Source organism: Ictalurus furcatus, chromosome 8, assembly GCF_023375685.1.
Source record: "Ictalurus furcatus strain D&B chromosome 8, Billie_1.0, whole genome shotgun sequence".
NCBI classification, from domain to species: domain Eukaryota; kingdom Metazoa; phylum Chordata; class Actinopteri; order Siluriformes; family Ictaluridae; genus Ictalurus; species Ictalurus furcatus.
This window is the reverse complement of record NC_071262.1, coordinates 18691108-18717801: the sequence shown is the minus strand read 5'-3', so window position 1 is coordinate 18717801 and position 26694 is coordinate 18691108. Positions and strand designations below refer to the sequence as shown.

The 26694-nt window shown below is 41.3% G+C and overlaps 1 protein-coding gene across 2 annotated transcripts in view; it reads right to left on the bottom strand.

Annotated features, from left to right (window-relative positions):
• snrkb (SNF related kinase b) overlaps nt 1–26694 on the bottom strand; it is a 32051-nt gene that overhangs the window by 1752 nt on the left and 3605 nt on the right. The window contains exons 2-6 of one of the 2 annotated variants that reach the window (XM_053631271.1): nt 17917–18578; nt 11992–12133; nt 6857–7054; nt 5924–6040; nt 1–2400 (exon numbers count right to left, since the gene is read on the bottom strand). The exon at nt 1–2400 is cut by the window's left edge and continues 1752 nt beyond it. In XM_053631271.1, coding sequence (XP_053487246.1) covers nt 747–2400; nt 5924–6040; nt 6857–7054; nt 11992–12133; nt 17917–18505 — 2700 coding nt within the window. In that variant the 5' untranslated portion in view covers nt 18506–18578 and the 3' untranslated portion in view covers nt 1–746. Of the gene's footprint in view, nt 2401–5923; nt 6041–6856; nt 7055–11991; nt 12134–17916; nt 18653–26694 lie in introns of those variants that run through there. The other variant, XM_053631272.1, reaches the window with a different exon arrangement.

Here is a 26694-nt window from a genome sequence, read left to right as displayed (position 1 = left end):
CCAGTCGTAGTAAAACATTTCACATACAAGTATGGAATTGTTTTAAAAGTTAGACAAGTAACTGAGGTTAGCTGATGTGTGTAAAATGAATGTGAACAAAATGAATATGAGTCTATGGTCAGGGAGGACTCTTGTTTCTGGTATGTTATGTGCTGCTGGAGCAGTGGTTCCAGAAGCTCTCACTCAGATATGATTGCAATATTTTCTATTTATATATTTGATCATATTCAATTTTCATATGGGAGCTTTTGCTCAAACTGTGCGCCCTATGTGTGCCGCGTAATGCTTCACATCTCTTTAGGTAAAGCTCTGCTCTGGAGAAGCTGCTACAGTGCAAAACAACAAGCGACTGTTTTATTCACAGGGCTCCTACAATCTCGAGACATACGCTAGTTCTAATGAAAGCTCACTGAGTTCGCACAAATCGCAGGTAGATATAGATTACGTCTATATACACAGCAGCACTAGGACGTTAGCCGCCACACAGGAAAGCAGCAGGGAATGCTGTGTAAAGGGCATGGGAAGCTAAGGTTGTACAGTGAATAGGTGTGTGTGTGTGTGTGTGTGTGTGTGGGTGTGTGTGTGTGTGTGTGTGTGTGTGGCCAGAGCACCTCACAGTAAGAGACAAGGACATGTGCTGTGTCTTTTAAAAACCCATTACTGGTAAAGAAGGGAGGAAAGCAGGAACTCTGTTGACAAGCTTTGTGAAATGCCAGAGAGATCTGAACAGCTTTCAGATGTCTCCCCTATAGCACATGGCAGCAGTTATACTGAGCGAAGGGAAGCAGTTTCTCTTTGGATGTGGGCTGGATGTTGAATGACAAAGCTTTCTCACAGAGGGGGAACTGCAGCAGGCGCTCTCGCAGATTCACATTCTTGTTCTTGTTGGAGTCTGTGCCGGCATCCCTGGATCCCCGTTGACCCTGCTGAGGTTTGCCGTATGTCTCCTCCGTCCTCTCAGCTTCTCCAGGCACCTTGCGGGTTTCCACTCCGTCTGGTCTCAGGTCCACGCAATGATTCTTGGGTAGGAATCGCGGAGAGACGCAGGGGGCTGAAACGACATTGGTGTCAAGCAGCCTCGGCTTGGACGGGGTGTTGTTGTTGTCTTCAAGAGTATCATTGGAGAGTTCGCTCTGGCCCCAGCAACACTGCACAGAATCAAGCCTAGGAGGTGCTGGAAATCTGTCTAGCTTCTGAAGGCTCTGATTCTTATGGCCCATATCTTCAGCTTTGTCTAAGGCTCTTTCTGCTTTTCGGGGTTCTTCAATGTGGTTCTTGTTTTCAGTTTGTGCTGCTGGTAAAGGTCTGTCTTTCTTCTGAAGGTCTTTATTTCTTTCATCTTCAGCCCTGTCTGCAGCTTTTCTTGCTTTGCTTGGGTCCTCAGTTTGGGTCTTCTCTGTCCTGGCCACTGATAAACATATGTCTGTCTTCTGAAGGTCTTTGTGTCGTTGACTTTTTTCTCTGTCCAAGCCTTTCACAGTTTTTCCTGGTTCCTCAATGTGGGTCTCAGTGTGCACTGCTGATGGTGGTTCAACAAGCTTCTGAAGACTCTGGTTCTGTTCTTTATGTTTAGCTGTGCCTGCTACCGCAGTGCGGTTCTTCTCCCCCGTCCTGCCATTTGCTGGAGGCCCAACTAGCTGCTGATGGTCCTTCTGTCTCTCATCTACAGATCTGTCAGGGGCTTTTCCTTCTTTCCTGGTTTCCCCAGTGGGGTTCTTCTCAGCATTTGCTGCTGCTGGAGGTCCCCTAGGCTTCTGAAGTTTTTGGTCCATTTGTAGCTTATCTTCAAACATATATGAGCGCTTCTCTATCTGGGATGCGGTCTCCTCAATTTTTGTTGTTTTTTTGCTGGTGTCATCCCCTTGACTCTCTTCTGTGACTGTCCCTCCCTCTCCTTGAAGCTCCTCATCCTCAGCTAATACTTCACAAAGCCCATGTCCCTGGCTCTTTTCCTTTCCTCTCCCCCCCAGCTTTTCTGAGACACTTGGAGCTTTTGATATTAAACAACGTCTGGGAGAAGTATCCAAAGGGGATGCTGTTGATGGCAATAAGCTGGCCTTGCTACACTGTACAGCAGGTTGATCTTCCTCTCCTTCCTCCTCTTCTTCCTCACAAATTTGGTGCAAAGCCCTAAGACTTTTGACCACTGGAGGGGGGTCTGGAGGTACAGAGCGGAGACTGAGACCTAGGCAAGAGCTGGGACTGCCAAAATCACTGAAGGATGTGTCCTGACGGCTGGGTTTGGGAGCCAGCAGGTCTCCAGATTCGCACACTCCCCGTCGGGAGAAACCTGGAGACACAGAACCCAACTGGGTGACAGGAGCCAAAGAAGCGTCTCTGAGAGCATCAGCCTGAGGGCCCCGGGCTTCCACCAGGTCCAGAGGCTCAGAAAATGACTTCCTGTTGAAGAAAAAACACAGATTTAATATGGCTGAGCATCCCACCTCAAAAATAGGGACTGAGGAATTATTTGATTATGCAGGGCTGTAAAAGGATTCAGTCATCCAACAAATGATCACACTTGTATAGGGCTGCAAATGACCATTATTTTCATAATCGATTAATCAGCCGATTATGTTTTCGATTAATCGGATTAAAAAACTTTACCCTTATTTTCGTTTATAAAATAAAATCCACAAACTGTTACAAATATAAACTTCAGACTAAAACTCTACATTAACACCAACTGTTTGTCCAATTTATATATATATAATATAATATAAAATATACACACTGATAATTAAACTATAGTCCTAAAGTAATAATAAAATCTCACTTTCACTACACCTTATGGTTTCTATTACTCACTGCCTTTAGACATATTGTTTTATTTATATTTACAGATCTTACTCGCGCTCCCACTGTTTATCACCACATCTACACTGCGAGTGAGGAGAAGCATGGCTGTGTTACTAATAGATCACTCCCGTTATAATAAACGACAGAATTTACACTGCAAGCGCACAAATAATATAATGACAATAAACTTGTGCTGTGTCTGAAACCGCTCACTTGTTCACTATTCCCTATATATCGAATAACATTTGAGTCCACTATATGGGGAAGAAATGAAGGACATTATGGTTATTGTACATCCAGCTGTTAACTAAATAACTGATGACTAATTCCTTCCAGCTCCTGTAAGAAATAAATGCAACTAAATATATTTTCCCCCTTCAGTCAATACATTCTTTTCTAATATGTATGTGAATACTGTACATACATGTGTTAACTAGTAAATGTGAACAATCCACCACATTATCATTTCATATGTCCAGTTGGTTGTATACTCGAAATCAGAGTGCATTGTTGGTATAAGCGCGTGAACGAATGTAGGGAATGAAGTTGTTCACTCAGAATTCAGACACCATTACAAAATGGCCGACACCCGATATAGTACACTACATAGGAGATAGGGAGCTGTTTCAGACTCAGCATTGATTTAAACGGAACCTCTTAAGCAACTTGCACCAGTTTCCCTAACCCCTTGCACACAGTGGAGCATTTTGGATATAAAGACTGCATCCGAAACCGTATATTTACCTACTATATAGTAAGCGAAAAGCAGTACGCCAGAGGTGCAGAATGTTCGAATTCTCAGTAGGCAAGAAATACCCGGATGGTGTACTGCTTCCGGTGAGATCTTGCGGTATGACACCGATGGACACTACACGAGTCAAACAATCCCATAATGCAACGGGACTGGTGCGGACGAGCTCGGAAAAAAACCCCGCAGAAGACAACGTCGGCTCTTTTTAAATATTAAACCCGAAACTAAAACTTGTTTAAGGTTTTTGTTTATGATGACATCGAAGGTCACATGACAATGCTAACATAGTGGATGTAGTATATCCAGGATTGTAGTCATAGTACACACAAATACTGATTAGTACGTACTGTCATAGTACGCGATTTCGGACACAGCCCAACATAAGTTTGTGTTTGTACATCATTGTCCTGCTTCCATGCTACAGAAGCTCCACTTTGTCAAGTTTACAGGTTACAGTGTTCTCCGCCATGTTTAATATAAAATGCCCCCCCTGCCTTAGAGGACTTGGCGGTCACACACTTTTTCCCGCTGCCACTGAGGTGACTGAGGTCATGATGAGTATAAAAGGTAACGTTGACTCTGGGTATCCGCTAAAGCTAGCGTTTACATGCGTTTGACGTCATGTGCCATCGTCTGGCTTATACTTCCGGTTATAGTGATGGGAAGTTCGGATCATTATACTGACTCGGATCTTTGAATCAGGTTCATCAAAATGAACGAATCTTTGAGTCATTTCGTTCATTTCTGCAGAATATAATTAAAATGTTACATGTTAAATTCCCCAACACATCCAGTACTTATGCAAATGATCACATTTGGAATAAAAAAATAAACTATAGGATAATGCAGCCAAGGCTGAATGATGAGAAACTGGGTCTTCAGGCTATGCAGTCTGTTAGTTCACCTCCCGATCCGAGTCATTCTTTCTTTTCTCATGTCACATTTGTCACTTCTGTTCCCCAGAAACAGAAATGATTAGTTCACGTCTCGAGTCTTCGGGTTCGAGTCGTTCGTTCATCACGTGACCGCCCCATAGGCTGAATTCAGTGGGGCTGTGATGTGAAGAACAAACGACTCGAACTCGAAGACTCGAGAGGTGAACTAATCATTTCTGCTTCTGGTACAGAACCTATGGGGATGTTGCAGTGCATGCACGGTCAAAAATGAACAAAGCACTCTCTGAGACAACTCTCTGTTCCCGAGTCATATTAAAGATTCGTTCAAAATGAGTCACACATCACTATTCGGTTAGTAAAAAACTGCTCGTGGTCCATTTGAGACTATACTACCCCTTCTAAAATTCATACACTAGTCGATACAGTGCATAGTGCAAATGTATAGTACGTCATTTGGGACACAACTTTGGTCTGTACTCTCTGATGCGTGTTTTTGGAGTAGACGTAACGCAATGAGTAAACGTGCCCTGTGCTGCGTGGAGACCGACTAATCGAAAATCAGATTCGTTGACAACGATTTTCATAATCGATTATTATCGATTAGTTGTTGCAGCGCTACACTTGTGTTAGATGCGTTAGAACAGGGAGTAACTCTTTCATACAGGGCTGTAGTAATCTAAGACTGGCTCTTCAGTCTCCTGGACTATGCAAGTTATTATATTAGTGAGCCTATTTTCTCCTCCACTTACTTGCGAAGAGAAGGCTATAGATGGCCTTGAGGAACCATTTTTCTAAAAATGAACTGTCTACTAATATTACATTATCATCCATAATTGATGTCCGTGACATTGCGACATCAAATTCGGAACGTGATGCATGCACACAAACACAGCCCTATTCCACCAGCATGTGAAACGAAATCCGAATGTAAAGCATCCTCACAAATCCTGTCAATGATCCTAATTTCCTAATACTTCTTTGGCATTTTTTAGTCGTCTGAAATCTTTGAGGCCAACAGAAATAAATACTATGCATTAACATATAATTGCATTTGGATTATTTTGTACATATACCACTAGAGCGGCAGGAATCAAAATCTGACAATTTTGAAATTCACATCAATTTCTGAAGTCTCAGACTCGCCAAGTGTGTGACATAACCATGATCATAAAACAAAGGACACTGTTAAACAGGGGACTACAAATGAAGCAACAAGCATGTGTAAATATTACGGCTGCACAATATATAGTTTGTTCATCGTTATCAATATATTGTCCTTCACAATAGCGCAGAAGCCTACAATTTGCCAACGTGAACTCTAACCAACCTTCTTTTTTGTATTCTGTGGTAATTCCTACCAGTCCTAGGAAATGTCTGTGTGGGTGTTTTGATCAATTGAGGGATTGTCATGATACATAAAATATTTTAATTATGCATGCCAGCCTTGTGTATTAATGATGGTATGTGTGTGACTCACTGTGTGTGTCTTTGTTCTGGATTGAGGCCACTCAACTCCTGTTTGTCCCGTAAGATGCGTTCTCCGAGCAGGTAATACGTGGCTGTGATGTGATTATACCGGTCAGCATCCAAGGCTCTAATACACACACACACACACACACACACACACACACACACACACACACACACACACACACACACACACACACACACACACACACAGAGAGAGAGAGAGAGAGAACTATTAAACACATGAATCGCAACCCTAGGAGGTTATTTGTTTCATTCAGTAGGTAGAGATACAAATAGCAGCAGGTGCACTGCTAATCAAAATGTTGTTGTTTTTTTTTTTAATAAAAAATGATCAACAAAGAAATGGAAATGAACTGAAATGTGAAGGAATTAAAATTGACTCAAAGTGAGATATTTTCACAAAATTAGAGGACACTGGGATTGCTTGCAAACCAACTGAATAAATGAATATGTATTAATACATTTTAGAGTGTTATTAATGTTTTGTCTTATAGGAGTTCCATGCATCATGTCACACTCAGCTTCACATTTTTACTTAATACCATTTAGTTTAGCTGTCCTGAACCTGGGTTAAAACATAAAGTATAATGGTCTGATATAAACCTTAAGAAAAATATTTAGTATCATTTTAGAATATTCTATAAAAAGTACATAACTGATCAACATCTAGGCTTTTTCCAATTACATCTAGAATCTATCCAATTAAAAAACGTCACTCATATTATTTTGTCATTTTAGAAGATAGACCATACAAATTAAGCCCTTAAAGAAAAATCTTTAAATCCGTAAATTGAAAAATCAACAACTTGTGTATCATTTAACTGAATGTTTCTAATCTATACATTTACTTCAGATGGCATTAGTCTTAGCCTATAGGTCGAATATAGCAATATGATACTACATAACTGCCTCGACTCACTCCTGTATGGTGTCTTTGTCAGCGATGTTCCCAGAGCTCATGGCCTGCAGGATGAGCTCGTGCTCCTGAGGAGAGAGGCTGCAGTGCGGAGAGACAGGCGACGGAGAGGCATCGACACCCTGCAGCCACGGGTGAGACTCGATCTCCAGCAGAGGGGCTCGCTTAGACGGCTCTCTCTGCAGCATCCGCGAGATCAGACTAAAAGAGGCAGAAGGAGAGAGATATAAATAGAACACTGGAGGAGGTTATATGCTTATTATGAGGTTGTTATTGTTAATGTTTTATTATAAGATTGAAATGATTGACAGTTGCTTTAGCGACAGTGTATTTGGAGCAAACGTGCATGAAGTACTGGGATTGATATGTATTAGAAGAAAAAGACAGCAAGGGAAAGGGAGAGAGAAGGAAAAAACAATTGGAGAGAAAGAGAGAGTGATGGCAGAACAGTAGTGAATGGGTGGGAGAAAAAAGAGGAAGGGAAGCAGAAGATTTTTAAAAAAAAATATGGCAACAGAAGAAAGTGTGTTATTTCTGCTTATTGGAGCGAAACAAGGGGGAAAAAAACATAATCTTCACAAACAAGCTTGATAATGCCTCTCTCTCCCTCTCTCACTTCCTTCCATCTACTTTTTATTTAATTTCTGTGTCTCTGTCTGACTCACTTTTCACACTTTTCCCTCTCACTGGTCTGATAAATATTCATTGTCTCGCTGACAGGCGCTGATATTTGCATATGCACATCTGGCTATGAAAGTGAGCGAATGAAACAAAGTGGTTATCTCATGTCTCATTAATATTCATGAGCAGCTGCAGAGTGTAGTGATAGAAATGGAGGGAACATGAAAGATTTAGCTCTGACCATGCAAAAAAGTGTGTGTGCGTGTGTGTGTGTACACACTGCACAGAATCATTTACCCTCCCACCCATCCATTAATTTTCTGTACTGATTATCCTACACAGGGTCGCAGGGAGCCTGGAGCCTGGAGCCTATCCCAGCGAACACCAGGCACAAGATGGGGGACACACTGGATGGGGTGCAAACCCATCACAGGGCACAATGGCACACACTCACACACCATGGACAATTTGGAAATGCCAATCGCCTACATCGCATGTCTTTGGACTGGGGGAGGAAACTGGAGTACCCGGAGGAAACCCCCGAGGTATGGAGAGAACATGCAAACTCTGTGCACACAGGGCGGAGGCAGGAGGTGAGAGGCAAACGGGCTAACCACTAAGCCATCGTGCCCCCTATTTACCTTGAGTGTTTTAATACAGTACCGACCGACTCAAAACCAGCATGCAATCAGCACAGCCAGTAGAGGGAGCCAAACCACAGAGTGTGTGTGAGTGTGTGAGTGAGTGTGAGAGAGAGTGTGTGTTCTGTGTGTGCGTGTGAGAGAGAGAGAGAGATAGAGAGAGTCAGAGGGCATGTTTTAATATCTTTGTGGGTACTAAATGTCCCCAGATTTGATCTTGTGCTTTTTTTTTTTTTTTTTTACAAAAACTCCAGCTTTTATTTAACAAACTGAAAGGCTACTGAGGTTAGATGTGTGTGTGTGTACCCAGTGGTTAATTTGTACAATTAAACCAGATGTTCTCTTCTCCTCAGCTGCGCAAAGTTTGCAACCACATGCAAGAACTTTCCGAATCAACATTCATCTGAACTGATCTATCTGGCAGAAATATCCACAAAAGTCTTGCCGATTCTAGTTGTAGCATTCCAATATGACACAGACATCACAGAACTATACATGGGCCAATACTACTCTGATACAAACAATCGGAGATGAATTCTCAGAGGTGCGATTGCGGTTTTAAGACAAGCTGTGTCTTGTGTTCGTGTTCGAGACCTGCATTGCGTCAGCAGCTTAAAATATGTCACCGGAATAGATGGGAAAATTGTCTGATTCCTTACAAAACGCTTTCCATTACAGGAAGACTGAGCAAGTAATTGACCAGACCTCTTTCTTCCAGATAGCACACTGGTGCAGATAATTAGTTACATCTTTTTCCCCCCATCATCTTCTTTAGCTTGGGATGGTGATGCTGAAAAATGACTGATGATAAAAACACAAAGATTTGTCACGTTTCGACAAATACTGCTGTCATGAAAATGGAGGCATCGGCCATGATGGAGGATTATCCTTTTGGTTTTGTTTGTTGCAGGTAACTCAGAAAGGTAATATTACGGTCATACAACTTCCTGCTTCTCCAGTAGAAGGAATAAAGGTGCCGCTGCAGTGATGATGGCGATCTTCCCTGCTGACATCGGAACCTTTAGACCCTTGAAGATCGCATTGACGTTAACATGAATGTTTCTCCAGTCTAAAAACAACCAATTATCTATCTGCTACCAATCTGTGTAACGCTACACCACTAGCTTTATTTAATACCTTATATTATGGCACTATTAGCTAGCTATTTACATTTAGCTGTCATACTCCAGAAGCTCCTGGTACATACAAGCGTATGATAGCCGCCTGATACTGTGTGACTCTGTTAGAACAACGTAAATCCTGTTCTACTTCTCTCTACTTCTTAATAAAAATCCAAAATCCTAAACCATTATCACACAGTAAGCGTTCATTTCTAACCCTAACCCCGCACCAGCGTTTCGCTGATATTCACATCCTAGCGTCATTATATGTGCTTTATTTAACCACAAAACATCCTCATGATATGTTTTGTTCAATGATGTTGCTCTCGCTTTACAAAAAGCAACATTAGATGTGTAACATACTTCCTTTGAAAGCAAATAGAGCGTTAAGAGATAAAAGGAAAAAGAGAGAAAAAACCCCAAACAGTAAGAGACACAGTGAGGCAGAAATATCCCCGTTTGAGCATCAGTGCTCCCTGAGGAGAGCGCCGTTCTTACTTACACAAGAAATATTTTCCCATTAAAGGACTTTTTGATGGGGGGTAGATCATGTGACCTAGTCACTATGTTTGGCTATGCGGTTCATCCCAGATGTCACACAACCACACACAGCCTCAAGGCCAGATTTCTGAGGTATAATCAGTTGATTCAGATCCATCCTGTCCTTGGAGAGCCATGTTTGAGGGTATTCTTTCCACAAATAACTCTGCTATATATAACTCTCAACAGCACAAGCTGAATGTAGCCTCTATTTGTGCATTATGCAAAAAGTGTATTTTAAAAAATCGAATAATTATCCGATTCCTTTTTAGCATATATTCCCACCATCAGACTTTGAGCTACACCCCTTACCCGAGTCCGACGCTGGTGCAGAATGACGCCAAACTATGTGCTGAGAAAGAGAGTGATTCATTTTCACAATGGCACCTATGACCCTCTTTGTGCTCTGTGATACAGTCTCAGGAAGCACAAATTAATCTGGTACTACTTACTGCAAGAACAATGCTAATCTGCAGACACAAAACATGGCTGACTTCTGAATATTAGGAGACATTTCATTTTTTGGCCAGATTCTTCCTTTAAGGCACTACTGCAAATCCATTTATTCAATCAATGCACTGGTAAAGCTGAATTTATCATCATGTGGAACTGGAGACGCATTTTAAAATAATTTTCAGACTCCATTCATGTTCAGCTCAACTCAGTGGGAAAATGGTGTTTAAAAAGGCCTAGAGCTGAAAGGAGGCTCTGCCTTGACATGCCAGCATCCTGATTCAAACCACATCGCCTCTTGGCTCATGACTCAAAATTCCAAGAAGCTCTGAGCTGAACTGCTTCCAATAACCTTCCCTCTTGCTTCTGATTGCTCCATGTTTGGCTGGGAGATGTAAAGCGCGGGAGTACAGCATGTTCTGCCAGAGTGTGTCCTACTGAAGGTTGACAAGTAAGTGTAAAGTTTAGTGTGAGGGTGAGCGGAACACACAGTGTTCCATGCTTCGGTTAACTGCATCTTACACTGAAACAACAGGGCTCAATCCTAAATGCTAATAAGTATAGAAAATGAAATGTGCATTATGCATTTTCCTTTTTGTTATAATGAATATTCTAAAGAGAATCAATGACGTGACATTACAAAAAGAGCACCATGCTAAACATGTAAAGATCTTAACAAAATGTTGAATTGTTTCTACGATCTAATATTAAAGCAAATCTGTAGAATACAGAGCTGTTTCATGAACTTCTAGACCTGTGCTTGTGCAGTTTCGTTCCCATTTCTCAAAATATTTTGGGGCTCCAGAGTGACGCAAACGAGCGATGCTCTCATCACAAGATGGTAAGTTCGAATACGATCCTTGACCCTCGCCAAACTCGTGGGCATCCGTCTGCTCATGTATGTGGAAGAGTGCAGATAGCGCTTTTCCTCTAAATGTGTTGCGCTGCCCTGTGATGCAGCATGAGCAGCAGGTCGAAAAGGCATGGTTGGCTGGCTTCATGTGTATGGAATTACTTTCGTGCCAAAAATATTGAATGTAACGTTTCAAGAAAGGAACAAAAATATACGATGAGAAAGAAGAAAAACACTCTGAAACTGAAAAGAATGAACTCCGTGGCAAAAATGTAACATGTCGATCTTCAAATAAACAGCATTCGTTGTTAACAGTTTTCTAAGTATCCTTTTCACTAATCATAGTTTATGCATGCGCTGCCAGAGTTTTCGTTTACGCTTTCAAAGTTTTCGTTTACGCTACACAAGTTAATGTTCGCCATTCTGGCACAAACCTCTCGTGTGGGTGGGCTCAGTTACATCCTGTACAGAGCAATGGGCTGGTCTTTGGCAGCCATATTGATCCTTGGCTCTAAAATGAACAATTTGTATGGATGGACTGTAATGTAAACCTATTCCCCCCAAAATGCAGAAGGAATGAAAATATTGATCAGTTGTGTACATATCTGTGTAAAAATGCCACTAAACTAGCTAGCTAAATGTTAGCTAAATATGTTACCTTGCTTGTCTACTTACTTGACAAAGTTAAAAAAAAATAGTGCATGTCTATGGGCGATTACTGAGGAAGTAAATGCTGTTGAATGTGCTGTATTGTAACGTGTGTGTGTGTGTGTGTGTAGCGTATACACTGGCATGGATGTGTTAGAATAGTTGTAGATATGTATTGAGATGCAGATGTTCTTACACAGAAGTGAATTTTGCATTAGACCATGTGCTGTGTGTGTGAGCATGTGCGCCTGGTGTTCTCACTCTTTACACTCCGCAGAGACGTGATCTGGGACGGTATATCGGCAGTCCATGATCATGATCAAAGTCTCGCTGTCGTTGGCCTCCTGGAATGGCGGGCGTCCACACACCAGCATGTAGAGAATCACACCCAGAGACCAAATATCTGAAAAACACAAACACAACATAATCAGATATATACACTATGAAATACATCATCATAGAAATATCACACATATTATGCAGTCATATACGGTCATTTAAGGCACACATAAAGGGAGATGTGACTGCTGTTCAGTGCATCATTTATGAGCCTGTAAGTGAGGAGTAAGCTGGGACAGAGGAAGCGACTCAGCTGTGAGCTTACATAAACACAGATGCACACGCACGAACATACACAATCATTCATGCAGAAACACACAGACGTGCATATAAACTTCACACAATAACACTAGTAAAACACAACAACACAAATCCAGAAATGTCTAGTAAACTGTGTTCTCTGAGCTAGAGAGTTCTGCGTACTGAGCAGAGAGGAACAAAGAGAGAGCATACAGAAGTATTTAATGCAAATACTGCAACGTCACTACAAGAATCTGTCAGAATGTCACATATGCAGAAGAAGGTATCCAGGCAATTCTCACCACACAGCCAGCTGAATGGGAACTAAACGAGGGAAAGGAACTGAAATCGTGAGAGTAGAGACAACATGGTGGACAACATAGAAGTAATACTATGGGACTGGTCTGAGGGAATTACTACAGCCAGTCAATCTCAATTCAAATGCCTGACTCTCTGCTCCATGTAGCAAACATAGCTTGCTAGTTGTGAATGCAAGTTTAGTCACAGCTTCTCCTAGAGGGAAAAAATAAATAAATAAAAATACAGGATGTATTTTGTGAAGATGTAAAGGGACATTCTTTCTCAAAATCTCCACCCCCTTTCAAGATGGCCGTCAAAGAAAAAAAAAGCTTTTCACACAGCTGTGTGTATCAGAGGAACTTAACATAAGTGTGTGCATGTGTGTACCATTGTCCCAACTATGCCTTCATTGGAGCTAACAATATCTCTGTTCTTTTCTACACTGAACATTCGGTTTCCACTGACACACACTCTCTCTCTCTCTCTGTCTCTCTCTCTCACACACACACACAGAGTTCTGTGTACAGGCATTATGTAACTGTAATTTAATGGGTCATTGAAGCTTTATCTTGCCATTGTTTACACACAACAAGGATGATCATGAAGCCGTACAGAAGCAAACACACACACACACACACACACACACACACACACACACACAGTTTCTTTATGTGCATTGTATTTCAAATGCTTTACCCTAGTGCTGCCAGTGCATAGAGACAACCGTGTGTTACTTCTTTTTCATTACATTGCATGGTCACTGATAGAGTCGTGTCTCAGTTCACAGTTTATCTTTCAATGTCTCTCATTCTGTCTTTTGTATCTCTCCCTCTCTCGCTCTGTCTCACCCTGTCTTTCTACAAACACTCACTCATCCGTCCTCCATCTGCCTCTCATCCCTGTGTGTCTCTCTCTTGGTTTATAAAAATATTGCAGCTGATGTCATTTGCCTCTTAAAGACTGCTGTTCAGGGGAAATACTCCAGAAACTACAAACATATACTGTGTGTGTGTGTGTGTGTCAGAACTTGAGCAAGTGTATTAAGGAGGTCACTTGAGCACCTTACTGTGTCGGCCTGGGGCCCTGACTGACCTTATGAATATTCACACACAAACACACACACACACACACACACACACACACACGATACAGGTAAAGAGGAGAGTGGCCTGTATGTTCTGGTTCTAGGAACAACAGAGCTCAGCTTTTCCACAACCTGACACTGTGAATAAACAAAACCTACTCACTCTCCTCTTTTCCATCTCCATCTCACCATCCGTTCTTCAATAGTTTTAAATGATTAGTTGTACAGCAATTAGTGTATATTTGTACATTTTATAATTAGTTAATAGTAGTAACTTTGATTGGGGGGCATGTGGCTTAGTGGTTAGCACGTTTGCCTCCCACCTCCAGAGTTGGAGGTTCGATTCCTGCCTCTGCCTTGTGTGCGTGGAGTTTACATGTTCTCCTCATGCTTTGGGGGTTTCCTACGAGTACTCCGGTTTCCTCCCCCAGTCCAAAGACATGCATTGTAGGCTGATCGACATCTCTAAATTGTCTGTAGTATGTGAATCAGTGTGTGAGTGTGTGTGTTATTGTGCCCTGCGATGGGTTGGTACCCCGTACAGGGTGTCCCCTGCCTTGTACCTCAAATCCCCTGGGATAGGCAACAGACTCCCCGCAACCCTGTGTAGGATAAGCGGTACAGAAAATGGATGGATGGATAGTAACTTGGATCGATAATATATTCAACATGCATTATACTGTTGTCAAGGACAAAATAAAGTCAAAGTGACCTGAATGTATTTTATTTTAGGGTTTTTTGTTGTTGTTGTTTTTTTATTGTAACTTGGCCATGTCATTTTGCCCTAATATTGTTGCTTACTCAAAGATCCATACTTGTAAACAAAAGGCAGGAACGAATCAGGAAATAAACACAATGAAGAGACTTCACAACCATATAAAGACAGAATGATATAACTAGATGAATTCATCAAAGGCTAAACTGAAGACCTTTGGAAACAATGGGGAAAGCAACCAATGACAAAACAGGGGTGGAGATAAAACCAAACCATGTGATGATAAGAACATGAGCTGATCAAGTTGTGTAGGGGAAAGCTGGATTCATGTTACAACCGTGAAAAAAACAATACCATTAGAAGGTGAGAGAGACGGAGCCTTAGATCTATTTACGCTAATCTTTATCTGAGATCAGCCGATTAACAGCGTCATATACACGAGCATAAATGAAATGAATAAGGCGTGAATCCCAGAGCAGTGCTGCTGTAGCTGTGTGAGATTGTTAATAGAGACTATAAGGAGTGATCGTCATTCGGACAACTCCAGCCGAGTAGTTGTAAACTTGTGTGTCTGAGCCAAAAGAGCTGTATTATTAGCGACATTAATGAATCAGAGTTAAACTTGGAACATTAGTGAATGTTAAAAAACATTTTTTCTTGGAATCAGCAATTGGAATGAAATCGAATTGGCTTGATCTTTGCACAGAAACCAGGACAAGGTGAGGTGAGAACACTTCACATAGCCTCAGTGCCCTCCATGTGCCAAAAAACAAAATCTAATGTGTGTGTGTGTGTGTGTGTGTGTGTGTGTGTGTGTGTGTGTGTGTGGCTGCCTTTTGGAGGAGACTGACCCACTTTTTGTAGCTGTAATCCTGGCTCATGCGGTCGCTGTGACAATCACAGTGAGCAAGAGATGATAAAAATATCACATTACTAAGACCAGAACACACACACACACACACACACACACCTATAGCAGCTATGCGGAAGCAGCATGTGTATCATATCTATGCACTAACAAGCTCCAATGGGGCAGAAAGTCTCATACATTAACACAATGAGAATGAGAAGTAGAAACTGAGAGTCACTTTGTTTGTACAACTTTATTTTATGCTTCATTTAATTATTTTGCTTTCTTTTATTATAATTTTCTCTCGGGGCACAATACAGGGAGGGTGTCCCAACCCATCACAGGGCACAATCGCACACACGTTCACACAGTACGAACAATCTGGAAATGCCAATCAGATTACAACGAATGTATTTAGACTGGGGGAGGAAACCGGAGCAGCAGGTTCGGTAAAACGTGTGCTCGGAGTAGTAACTCTGGTCTCTCTGGTGCCCTGCGCTCTGTAAAAAATCTAATGCTGTAGACCGCCAACATTCAACCAATCAGTATAAGAAGGCATCCTGTCCATCCTGTCAGACATGTTTCCTGTCAATTCAGAAAGCTCCCTCTACTACACTAGCATTCAGGTGTCGTATCTGTTTGCTTCATTTAGCTAGTTTACATCCTCTGCACTGTCTAGATTAGATTATGACCCACTGTGAAACCCAATATGAATATAACTCAAATGAAATTCAGTAACCATTGTACACAGCCACTCAAATGGCTCAAATGGCAATTAAACAAAGAAAAAATATAACATAACATATTCCATCACATGTCTACATGACTGCATTTAAGGACTTCACGGACCACTCTCAGATTCTAACAGGACTTTAAATGTACTGTCAATGTGTCCAGGATGTAGGCCGAGTTTCATTCTGGACTGCTGCAAATCTCTCCACGTGGACTCCTCTAGCTTCCTACAGCTCCATCTTCTCACAGATGTGTCCATTCAGGGGGAAAACTCTCCACTGAACAAAAGATGAAGGATGTGAGGAGAGACTGGAGGGTCGAGGGAGAGACAGATAATGCCAGAGAGAGAAAAGGTGAAGTTCTGGCGAGTCCAGTTGGAGGAAACACACCCCATAGGGTTGGATTCAAACTCACTAAATACTAATGGTTATATATACACTAAGGACAAAGAGCATGAGTTTAGCTTGGGAAACAATCCATCCATTTTCCATACCGCTTATCCTAGACAGGGTCATGGGGGATCCATGAAGTCTAAGTTCTGGACAGGGTGCCATCGCAGGGCACAACTCCACACACACTACGGACAATTTAGAAATGGCATGTCTTTGGTCTGGGGGAGGAAACCAGAGGAACCCCCTGAACACAGTTTCTAAGTGGACATGACGTTCAAAGGGTTACTGTAGCTGTAGGCATCAGACCAACTTACTGTCTTTTGTTATTGGTAAATGGCACACTTATATAGCGCTTTTATCCAAAGCACTTTACACTGTGTTTCATTCACCCATTTACACACACACACTCACACACCAATGGTAGCAGAGCTGACGTGTAAGGCGCTAACTTGCCATCGGGAGCAACTTGGGGTTCAGTGTCTTGCCCAAGAACACTTCGGTATGTGGAGTCATGCGGGCCGGGAATCGAACTGCCAACCCTACGATTAGTGGACAACCCGCTCTACCACCTGAGCCACAGCCGCCCCAGTTATTATGAACATTGAGTGTTCACCAACACCAAGTCAGAATACAGAGCAACAGATTCACGATATATTGTTCTGTGCAGCTATATTAGGTGAAGTGAAAAAATAATATAAAACATACACACATACAGAAATACAGAAATGCACAAACGTACACACAATAGTACACTGCTGAAAGCAGCACCACTGGATCCAAATAGGCCAGAAAGTTACACAAGTTCATGCACACACACACATACCCTCTCTGAACAGAGTTAGGCCAGAGCCACACACACACACACACACACACACACACACACACACACACACACACACACACGACCCACTGAGGAAGTACCATGCTCTTCACCCTAATTCATATCCGAAGCCAAGTGAGCCAGAGAGCCACATGCTCCTTCACACAAACACAAACCCACACATGCCCTCTCTCACACAAACATACACACACATAGTATATACTCACAAACATCAACATGACAAATCATATAATGATCTCATAAACCTCCAAGTCGATAACTTTTACTTTATGTTCACAATCTGATTTCACATAATTTGATTTAATGATAAAAGTCTATGCTTAAACTGAATCAAATCAAATGTTCTCTAGCTAGAGGAAAAAACACTTGAACCACAATGAGTCACATTCATACAAAAACTTGGATAAATTTGAAAAGATAGTATCATAATAGGATTTTATAGGACTCATGGAACACACTGTAATTGCTGTAAAACTGATTGGATGTACACTTTATAATCTTAGTTTAGCTTGTTTCCTCTTCACTTATATAGAAGTGGGAGGAGTTAAAAGTAGGATTCCAACTCAACTCAAGGACAACAAAGACATCTTAGCTGCAATTTATAAACACGTGCACTCATATATAGATGTCATCCTTCTGACACACACACACACACACACACACACACACACACACACACGTATACACACTCACCCACAGCAGGGGCATCATACTCCTCTCCCAGCAGTATCTCCGGAGCTGAATAGGCCAGTGAGCCACAGCTGGTGACGAGCATGGTTCCGGGCTGGAAGTGGTTGCTGAATCCGAAGTCAGTGAGTTTGACGGTCCCTTGCTGGCGGAAGAACACAACGTTCTCGGGCTTCAGGTCTCGGTGCACTACATGCAGTCGATGACAGTATGCAATGGCGTGCACGATCTGAGCAAAATGTACTTTGGCGGTGCGCTCAGCGACTCCACCTTCATGCCGCAGGATGTAGTCGTACAGGTCTCCGCCATCACCCAGCTCCAGGATGAGGTAGAGTTTGGTGTGCGTGTCGATCACCTCGTAGAGACGCACCACGTTGGGGTGCTGTACCAGCTTCATGCAGCGCACTTCCTGCAGCAGGTGGCCCATGGCCATGCCATCCAGCTTGGTCTTATCGATGATTTTCACAGCCACCAGCTGCCTGGTGAAAACGTGGCGTGCGAGCTTCACGACGGCGAAGTGGCCTTTCCCTAGTGTGCGATCCAGCTCGTAGAGGCCGGCAATTTTGCCCTCTGAGCCGCTCTTTATAGCGGCCATATTGAATCAGAGGTGCGGGGCGATGTGCAGTTACAGGACGGTCGAAACGAACGCAGCTCTAGTGAGACATCACCTAGTGAAGATCAGAAGAGTGATAAATAAAACAGTTCACAATCATCATTTGATATGTTGTTGAGAATCAGTTGATACAGTAGGCTGCTTCATAACAGTTTATAGAGGATTGGTAGTGTGAACACTGGATAAATAAAGTGTTACACATTTCCAAGTAGAGTCACATTATATCACATTGTCTTATGCTGAAACAGCTATTAGGGTGTGGGTGTGTGTGTCTATGTCTGTGTCTCTGTGTGTGTATGTGTGTGTGTGTGTGTATGGAGGCCCTGTAGGCAGGACTGCTGGAGCAACAGGGGCGAGCTGGCATTTGACCTGGAACTTTTCAATCTTACTGGGCCGGTGACCAGCACTTCAGGCAATAACAGACAGGTCTGACACAGTTGAAAAACCAATCAAAACTTCCAGTTTTTCAGCTTGGGGGTGGGACATTTCTCCTAAAGGAGATAAAGTGTTAACCGTGCTTAGGCGTACATTGGCGCTTAATAATAATAATAATAATAATAATAATAATAATAATATGTTGAATCCATATCTCTTAACATTTAAGTATTTTAAGTGACATATGCACATATCCTGTATTCTGAGTCGATAATACATTTCCTCAAATGACATTCTTCAAATAAATTACGAAAGGCTTGCTGGAAAAATGTTTAGCATTACTACAGTGACAAACAGCCTACTGCAGAATGTGAACTTGTCTTAGATTTTTAAAACATATTTTAGAATGAGTGCTATCTAACTTTGAGAACTAATTTTTTTCTTGTTGTTGTTGCTGTTATTAGCTGCCTGAGGAGAAAAATGCTAAATGAGTCATGCGGGGTCCAAACAAACTACTCTGACGTTCATTAAAAGGTGTGTTGTGCACTGTTGTTGTATTATAATCAGACCCTGGCTCCACATAGCGCTAAAAGCAAAATACATAGTTAGCCTGTATGTTTTTATAGACAAATGACAGATGTACCTTTTCAGCCTTAAGCTGTAAACATGTATGCTGACAATTTTCTATGTTTATTTACTCTATATTTTTGGCATTTTGTAAATTTTTGGTCTTTCTTTCTTTCTTTCCTACAGTTGATAGTAGCACTCTATCTGATTCTTTTACCTACAGGCTTAAGCAGTTTTACCCTCCAAGTGTACCTGCCTTTTAGCTCACATTCAGAGTCCCATTAGTGTTAACAGCAAGTTAAGAAGTTCTTAAATACATAATGTGTACTTTTAGTGCCAGTAGGTCACCTGTTTGATAAAGCAGACGAGGATTGGCAGACTTAAAATGGTGTTAAATGGCTGACACACTGAGCAAGAATCCCTGTAACTACACCACAAATTAGGAGCAAAATATGTGGGCTAGACATTTGGGGTTGTATAATGGGTAATTGTTCCTGTGCAGACTTTTTTACTGTGACGTGGGATAAGATGCTGTGATCTGTCATTTCTATTTAGGGCGGATGTTAATGATTGGTTTTGGGATGATGAGATGCCATTTGCTGTTTGCAAATCTGTTTAATATTTCCTTTGTTATTTTGTATTGTCTGTAGCAATGAATGGTTAAACTATGCCTTTTGACTTCAGTTCATTGTAACGTATATGAATGTGTTTAAATGTCAGATGAATCTTCGTGTTGTGTTCGCTACTTAGCAACGTTTTGTCCTCTTGCCGCAGGCTGTTTGTCTGGATAATGTAACAATAGTGTAGTAAAGTGTACTTTAAATATGCTTGCTTCATTTGATCGGAATAGATTAAAAAACATCCCAGTGCCCCGGGATCCTCCCAGTGGCAGGGGTGTAGGGGTGTAGGGGGGGGTGTGTGTGTGTGTGTGTGTGTGTGTGTGTGTGTGTGTGTGTGTGTGTGTGTGTGTGTGTGTGTGTGTGTGTGTGTGTGTGCACACACGGCTGGGGGAATGGGACAGTCATTAACATCACCATATCATTTCAGATTTACATCTTGACTATCCCGGGAATGCTGGGCGTGAGGCAGTAATACACCCTGAATGGGGTGCAAGGGCATTACAGGGCATGTTGGAAAATCAGGGGTATTTATATGCATAATTTTTTAAGTAGTCTTATGACAGAGAAGTACAGTATGTATGACTTACTTATCTTTCATCTGTGTGTGTGTGTGTGTGCTGGTCTTGTTTTTATGTAACTGTGTTCGAACAGGCCTGGGTGTGTTGTATGTGAAAGCATATGTGTGCTACTGTGTATGTGTGTGTGTGTGTGTTGCTTTTATGTAAGGTTATGTGAGATTGTTCTCACAGATGCTTCCTCTGTTAAAATGCCTTTAATAATTCATCTGTAAATATTAACTGAAGAACGAAATCAGCAGACGTGTGACACGGTGCTCAGACAGGTGTGTAAACGTCATGAAATCAACATGAAGCATGGTGACAAACCCTTCCTTCCTTCCTTCCTTCCTTCCTTCTAGAGGTCTTTCACTGAAGTATGTGGGTGGAAAAAGTGGGAGGTGTGACAGAGAGACTACCCACAAGAGGGTACACTGGTACAGACATGCATATACACTCGTACAGTGTGTGTGTATGTGTGTGTGTGCACTTTCACTCGTTAAACAGTATCTGAATTTTCATAATATTTACATATTCAAAAGCAAAAATGAGCATTTGAATGTCCCACCTTCTACTGTTAGATGTCTAACATAACTCGAGTTACATGATGTAGGAAAATGGCTGATACATGCACATCATTTAAAATATATTTTATTTATAATTCTCAATTTTCTAATTAAACAGACAAAATCTGTATCTACAATTGAAATGCCATGTAACTCATTACCAGACAAATGAATTAAAATTATATAAAAGTGCAGTGTGATTTTGTGTGCTGTTTCTTCGGATACTGCTGCTGTTCGTGTTGTCGGGTGTGAGAAACTGACATATCAGACTTGGTTATGTAAAACTACTGGCACCTGCTACAGTTTCACCAGATAAAAATGTTCAGTCGATATTACTGGTTATCAGAATTTGCTCCTTAAAATGGATCTCTCAGTCAGGAGCCGTACTATCGTTTGTAATATCATTTCCCTTTTTTTATACCTGATGTAAAAGTGAGAAATGATATTGCAAACACTTACCACTAGGGTACTGATGTTACCTGTCAACAAGAGCCTCAGGCAATAGACTAAACTATAATGTGGAAATATAGAGTCTGAAATACTCAGAGTAGTCATGTGACGATATCTGAACAGCACGGGAAAAGAAAGGAAAAGGAAAAAGTAAAGGAAAGGAAAAGGAATGGAGAGGTGGTGTGTTTCTCTGCATATTGATGGAGGAGTCATATGACAAGAGTGCAAACCAGATGGTGCAGATCAATATGTGTAACAAGATATCATAATTAGCCTCTGTGTGTGTGTGTGTGTGTGTGTGTGTGTGTGTGTGTGTGTGTTAATGGAGGGTGCAGAATAGTTAATGATAGTTAATGAGTTGTATCCAGGATAGAAAGAGACTGATGCCATGTTGGAGTGATGCACTTGATCTCTACGGGACCACACTCACACACACTCACACACACTCACACACACTCACACACACTCACACACACTCACACACACTCACACACACTCACACACTCACACACTCACACACTCACACACACTCACACACTCTCACACACTCTCACACACTCTCACACACTCTCACACACTCTCACACACTCACACACTCACACACTCACACACTCACACACTCACACACTCACACACTCACACACACTCACACACACAAAGAGAGCACTGTTTGTCTGCAGAAAGCAATGCCGTTAATTATGGACGACATTCACACATGCACATTGTGTCATGTGTCTGCAGACACATCTCTCTTTCTATATCTGTGTCTATATTTCTCTCTGTACACACAAACAGAAACAAACACAGACATTTTAACACTGAAAAGAAGTTAATAAAAATGAATTTAATAGAATTAAAACTACATCTGGGAAAAGATTTTTAAAGTTGGTAGTCTTGTCAAAGAAAAGAAAGTGTGTGTGTTTTTACATGCCTGTATGGAATATATATATATATATATATATATATATATATATATATATATATATATATATATATATATATGTGTGTGTGCATGCATGTGAATGTGTGTGTGTGTGTGCGTGTGCCCGGAGGAAGGATAAGGCTTTCCCTTCCATAGTGCACGACAGTCAGACCGTTTCCTACCAAGGGCACACACTGCATCCTACTGATAACACACACACACACACACACACACACACACACACACACACACACACACACACACACACAAAAATGCACATAAACGCGTATTGAACGAAGTACTCACACATGCATACACACTAATCCATGCAGGCATACACATATATAACCACACATACACAAACACACACAGAATATCACACAAAGAAACACAGTCACCCACAAACACAAATATATACACACACACAAATCATCCACCCATTCTGTGGTTCTCCCTCACATCACAAGCAAAACACAACATGGCCGCACTGCAGCAGCTACTCCACACACACACACACACACACACACACACACACACACAGACACACACATATATATGTATAAAACATGATGCACATGGTTGCACATGCGCATACATATACATATACCAACGAAGATGTGTATGCATGCACACAACAAAAACACAAATACACACAAACAAACAAAAAAGCACACACACACACGCGCGCGCAGACGCATGCACGCACACGCACACACAGCCTGATAGGAGGCTCGGAGTGACACGTGGTATCAGGGGAGAAGTGTGAGATGATGACTCATACTGTCTCACTCACAGAGAGAGCGAGAGAAAGAGAGAGTGAGAGAAAGAGAGAGTGAGAGAAAGAGAGAGTGAGAGAAAGAGAGAGTGAGAGAGGATTAGAGAGAAGGAAAGTGGAGAGGAGTGGGGTTTCCTCTACAGGTATGATCTCATTGTCAGTGTTCCCATCATACAGTATTGATGGTGATGAGGTCAGTGTGGTGATGGGGGAGTTAACTGCATTGTGCATAGTACATTAACACACACACACACAAACACACACACACCCTCCCTCTTCTGTTAGTCTATATCCAACTATGAACTGTGTAAAGAGATAAAAAGACTGATTAATAAATATAATAAACTGCTAGGAGTCCTGCATCATCATGGTACCTAAATCTTTATCAAGCATAAAGATAAAGACCTTTTACAAACACTGGAGAGATTTTCTCTTTTTTTGCACATAAAAGATGTTATTCGAGTCAGAATGTATCTTTGTTTTTGCTTGATATGCTATTATCAGTTTTTTTATGCTAAACAGTTTTGTTATGGGAAAAAAAAACCACATCAGTACAAACAAATTTTCATAATTTCAATTAAGTTGGAAAGCTGAAGGTTTAGCTGAAGGCTCGTGAGTAGTGTAGAAGTTAGATCACCATAAATTATATGAACCAATTGTTGCATTTGTTGTGAAAGGCAGTTTTCTTTCTCACGACTGAGTTTCCCAAAACCATTGCAAAGTTGAGATCATCTTAACTAGGTGAGAGAGTGTTCAATCTGATGCTCACTCTACCATTTTTTTGTGATTGTTGCAGCTAAAAAAGTTTGATTTTGCAGTTTTTTTTGTGTGCTTCTTTTTAGTGGAAATCTACATGAATTGGCGAAATTACAATTGCACAAAATTGTGTTGCACGGTCTTCCGTAGTGATGTTTGTTGGTGAACGAGACCTTTTAGCTGTGCAGTAATACTCTAAAATTGCAAACTCATGTGAATATTGCGGAGTTTCCTTGATTGTGCGTTTATTTCTGCGATAGCAACATCGCAAAATCCTGGAGCGACTGACCTGAGGAAGAAAAAAGCTGATAGCTGCCATATCAGCAGCCTGGTCAAGTTACCGCTGAGCAACCACGAATAAAAAACTGACAGCCCAGGCACGCAATCTGCTTGTCCCAGCCACAGGTCTACTGACTTAATCTTACCAAGGGCGTAACCATGGTATGGACATTGGGGGGGTCCACCCCCACAGCATGGGGAAATTGTATGGTGCTGTGGACGTCCTGTGGGCAGATGTATTCTCTGCTCCATAGCCTACCATGAAACCTACCACACCAAGTAGAGGCGAGCTAAGATGTGTGCAGGCAAACCACACACGCTAATATTTAAACACGCAATCATGACTTTTAAACAAACTCAGAAAGGATGGCTACCTATGAAACTAAATTCAACACTATATGTAAATACATTTTCCCCACGGATGCTTCCAAGCAATGCTGTGCTGCCTGCATTGTGACCAGGTACCATTATTTTCCCAGAAGAGCAATGACTGACTTAGATGATCATTTTATTTTGATAAATTGAATATTCTGTTTTTGTAACTGGTGTCATTTATTATGTTAATGTCATATCATATCATGCTGTTTAGCTTGCTATGTAAATAAGTGTACAACAATATATAGTGGTAACCTGAAACGTTAGCTATTTAAAGGGTACTGGAGTTTTCTTTTTTTAATTCTAAAGGACAAACTGCCATAACTAGTTCTGAATGTTTAACTACGATATGGCCACAACTCAGACGTTAGTTTCATATCTCTCGTTGCCAAGCTAGCACATCTCAGCATTATGCTGAGCCTCATATTTGTAAAATCACTTAGTTGTCCTTAGCCCAAATGTAGTGTAAAGGAACGAAATGCTGTGCAACTCTCCTCACTTCCACTCGCATTTATGACAGTCTGTCACAAAGTGAGGGTTCACATCGAACTTGGCGGGATGATATGCAAGTGAATGTAACGTTAATGGTCAAAAACTGGAATTGACGTTAGCCTAGCCTACTTTGTGGGTGTGCAAATATCAAAAGTTAATTGACGGTCTTAAGAACAAACCAAGCCATGGTATGATGCCTTCTATACTAAGCTACGGTTACCTACTATTTAGGTATCTAGTTACTTACTGTCTGAAAAAAGTATGTTCTGCTGCACTTTTCTACGCTTGGCTGCTGTCTCCATTTCTTACAGACTGAGCTGCCAAAATATATCAACACACTTGCGTTGAGTATGGGCGCAACCAAGTGTACAACTGGAGGGGGGGCACACACCTATTTTCCTTAACAAATGGAAATATATTAAAAAGGAATAGACATAAATAAATAGAATAGATGAAAAAAAGACAGATCTGTTGGCAGGGTTCATTAGAGGGGGACATATAGAAAATATTTTCTACTTTATATTGGGGAGGACAGATTGGTATTTCCTCAACATTGGGGGGGGTCAACCCCCCCCCAAAAAGAATGCGTGGTTACGCCCATGAATATTACCATCGGAGTCCAAAAAATAAAGTACTCTGACCGTGTAAATTTAGTCTGGCTACAACTGTGAATATGTTCAATATGAAAACACATTAGTTTAACTGAACTGGATAAAATATATATATATTCATATATAATTGGCAAACTAACATAACTAGCTAATATTTACTGAGAAAAGGCCAACATCAATGACTCTCAAAGCAATACAACTAAAATAACACATACAATATCTCACCATAGTGTTTAAACTGGGTGTTGCTGTTGGAAAACATCAGCATTTTTGTTGTTGTTTTTTTGTTTGTTTAGTTTAGGAATATGTTTACACGCCCATAAGCAGCTGGTCATTTTACAGCATGAAAGGCGAGCGCCAACATGGTGGCCATGTTATACAGAACGTCAACTAGCCACGCGTCTAAAATATCTCCTATATGTATGTCTATGCATCATTTCTTCTTTCAGACTTTATCTTCCCCTTCATCATGTTTCTTTTTCCACATATTAAATGTTTATATTCTTTTTACATTTGTTGGAGGAGTCAATACTCCCAACTTTTCTTTTCTTTTTTTTTTAGCAGAAATGATTTTTCATAAGATATGTCGCTCATAAAACTTACTACACGGCCTCCCTCTGAAACAGTACCCTATTTCTTATTCCCTATAAACCCGAGTGCATTACGGGTTTTTTTTACCACCTAGGGTAAATCAATTGGTCACTAACCATAAGCAGTGCATTGAGGGCTTTTATGAGCACCCTAGACTTTCTGAGGTGTCTACAAAATGGCACGCCTCTCAAAGTAGTGCACTCTGTAGTACACCAATGTCCAAATCGATGCATTCAGA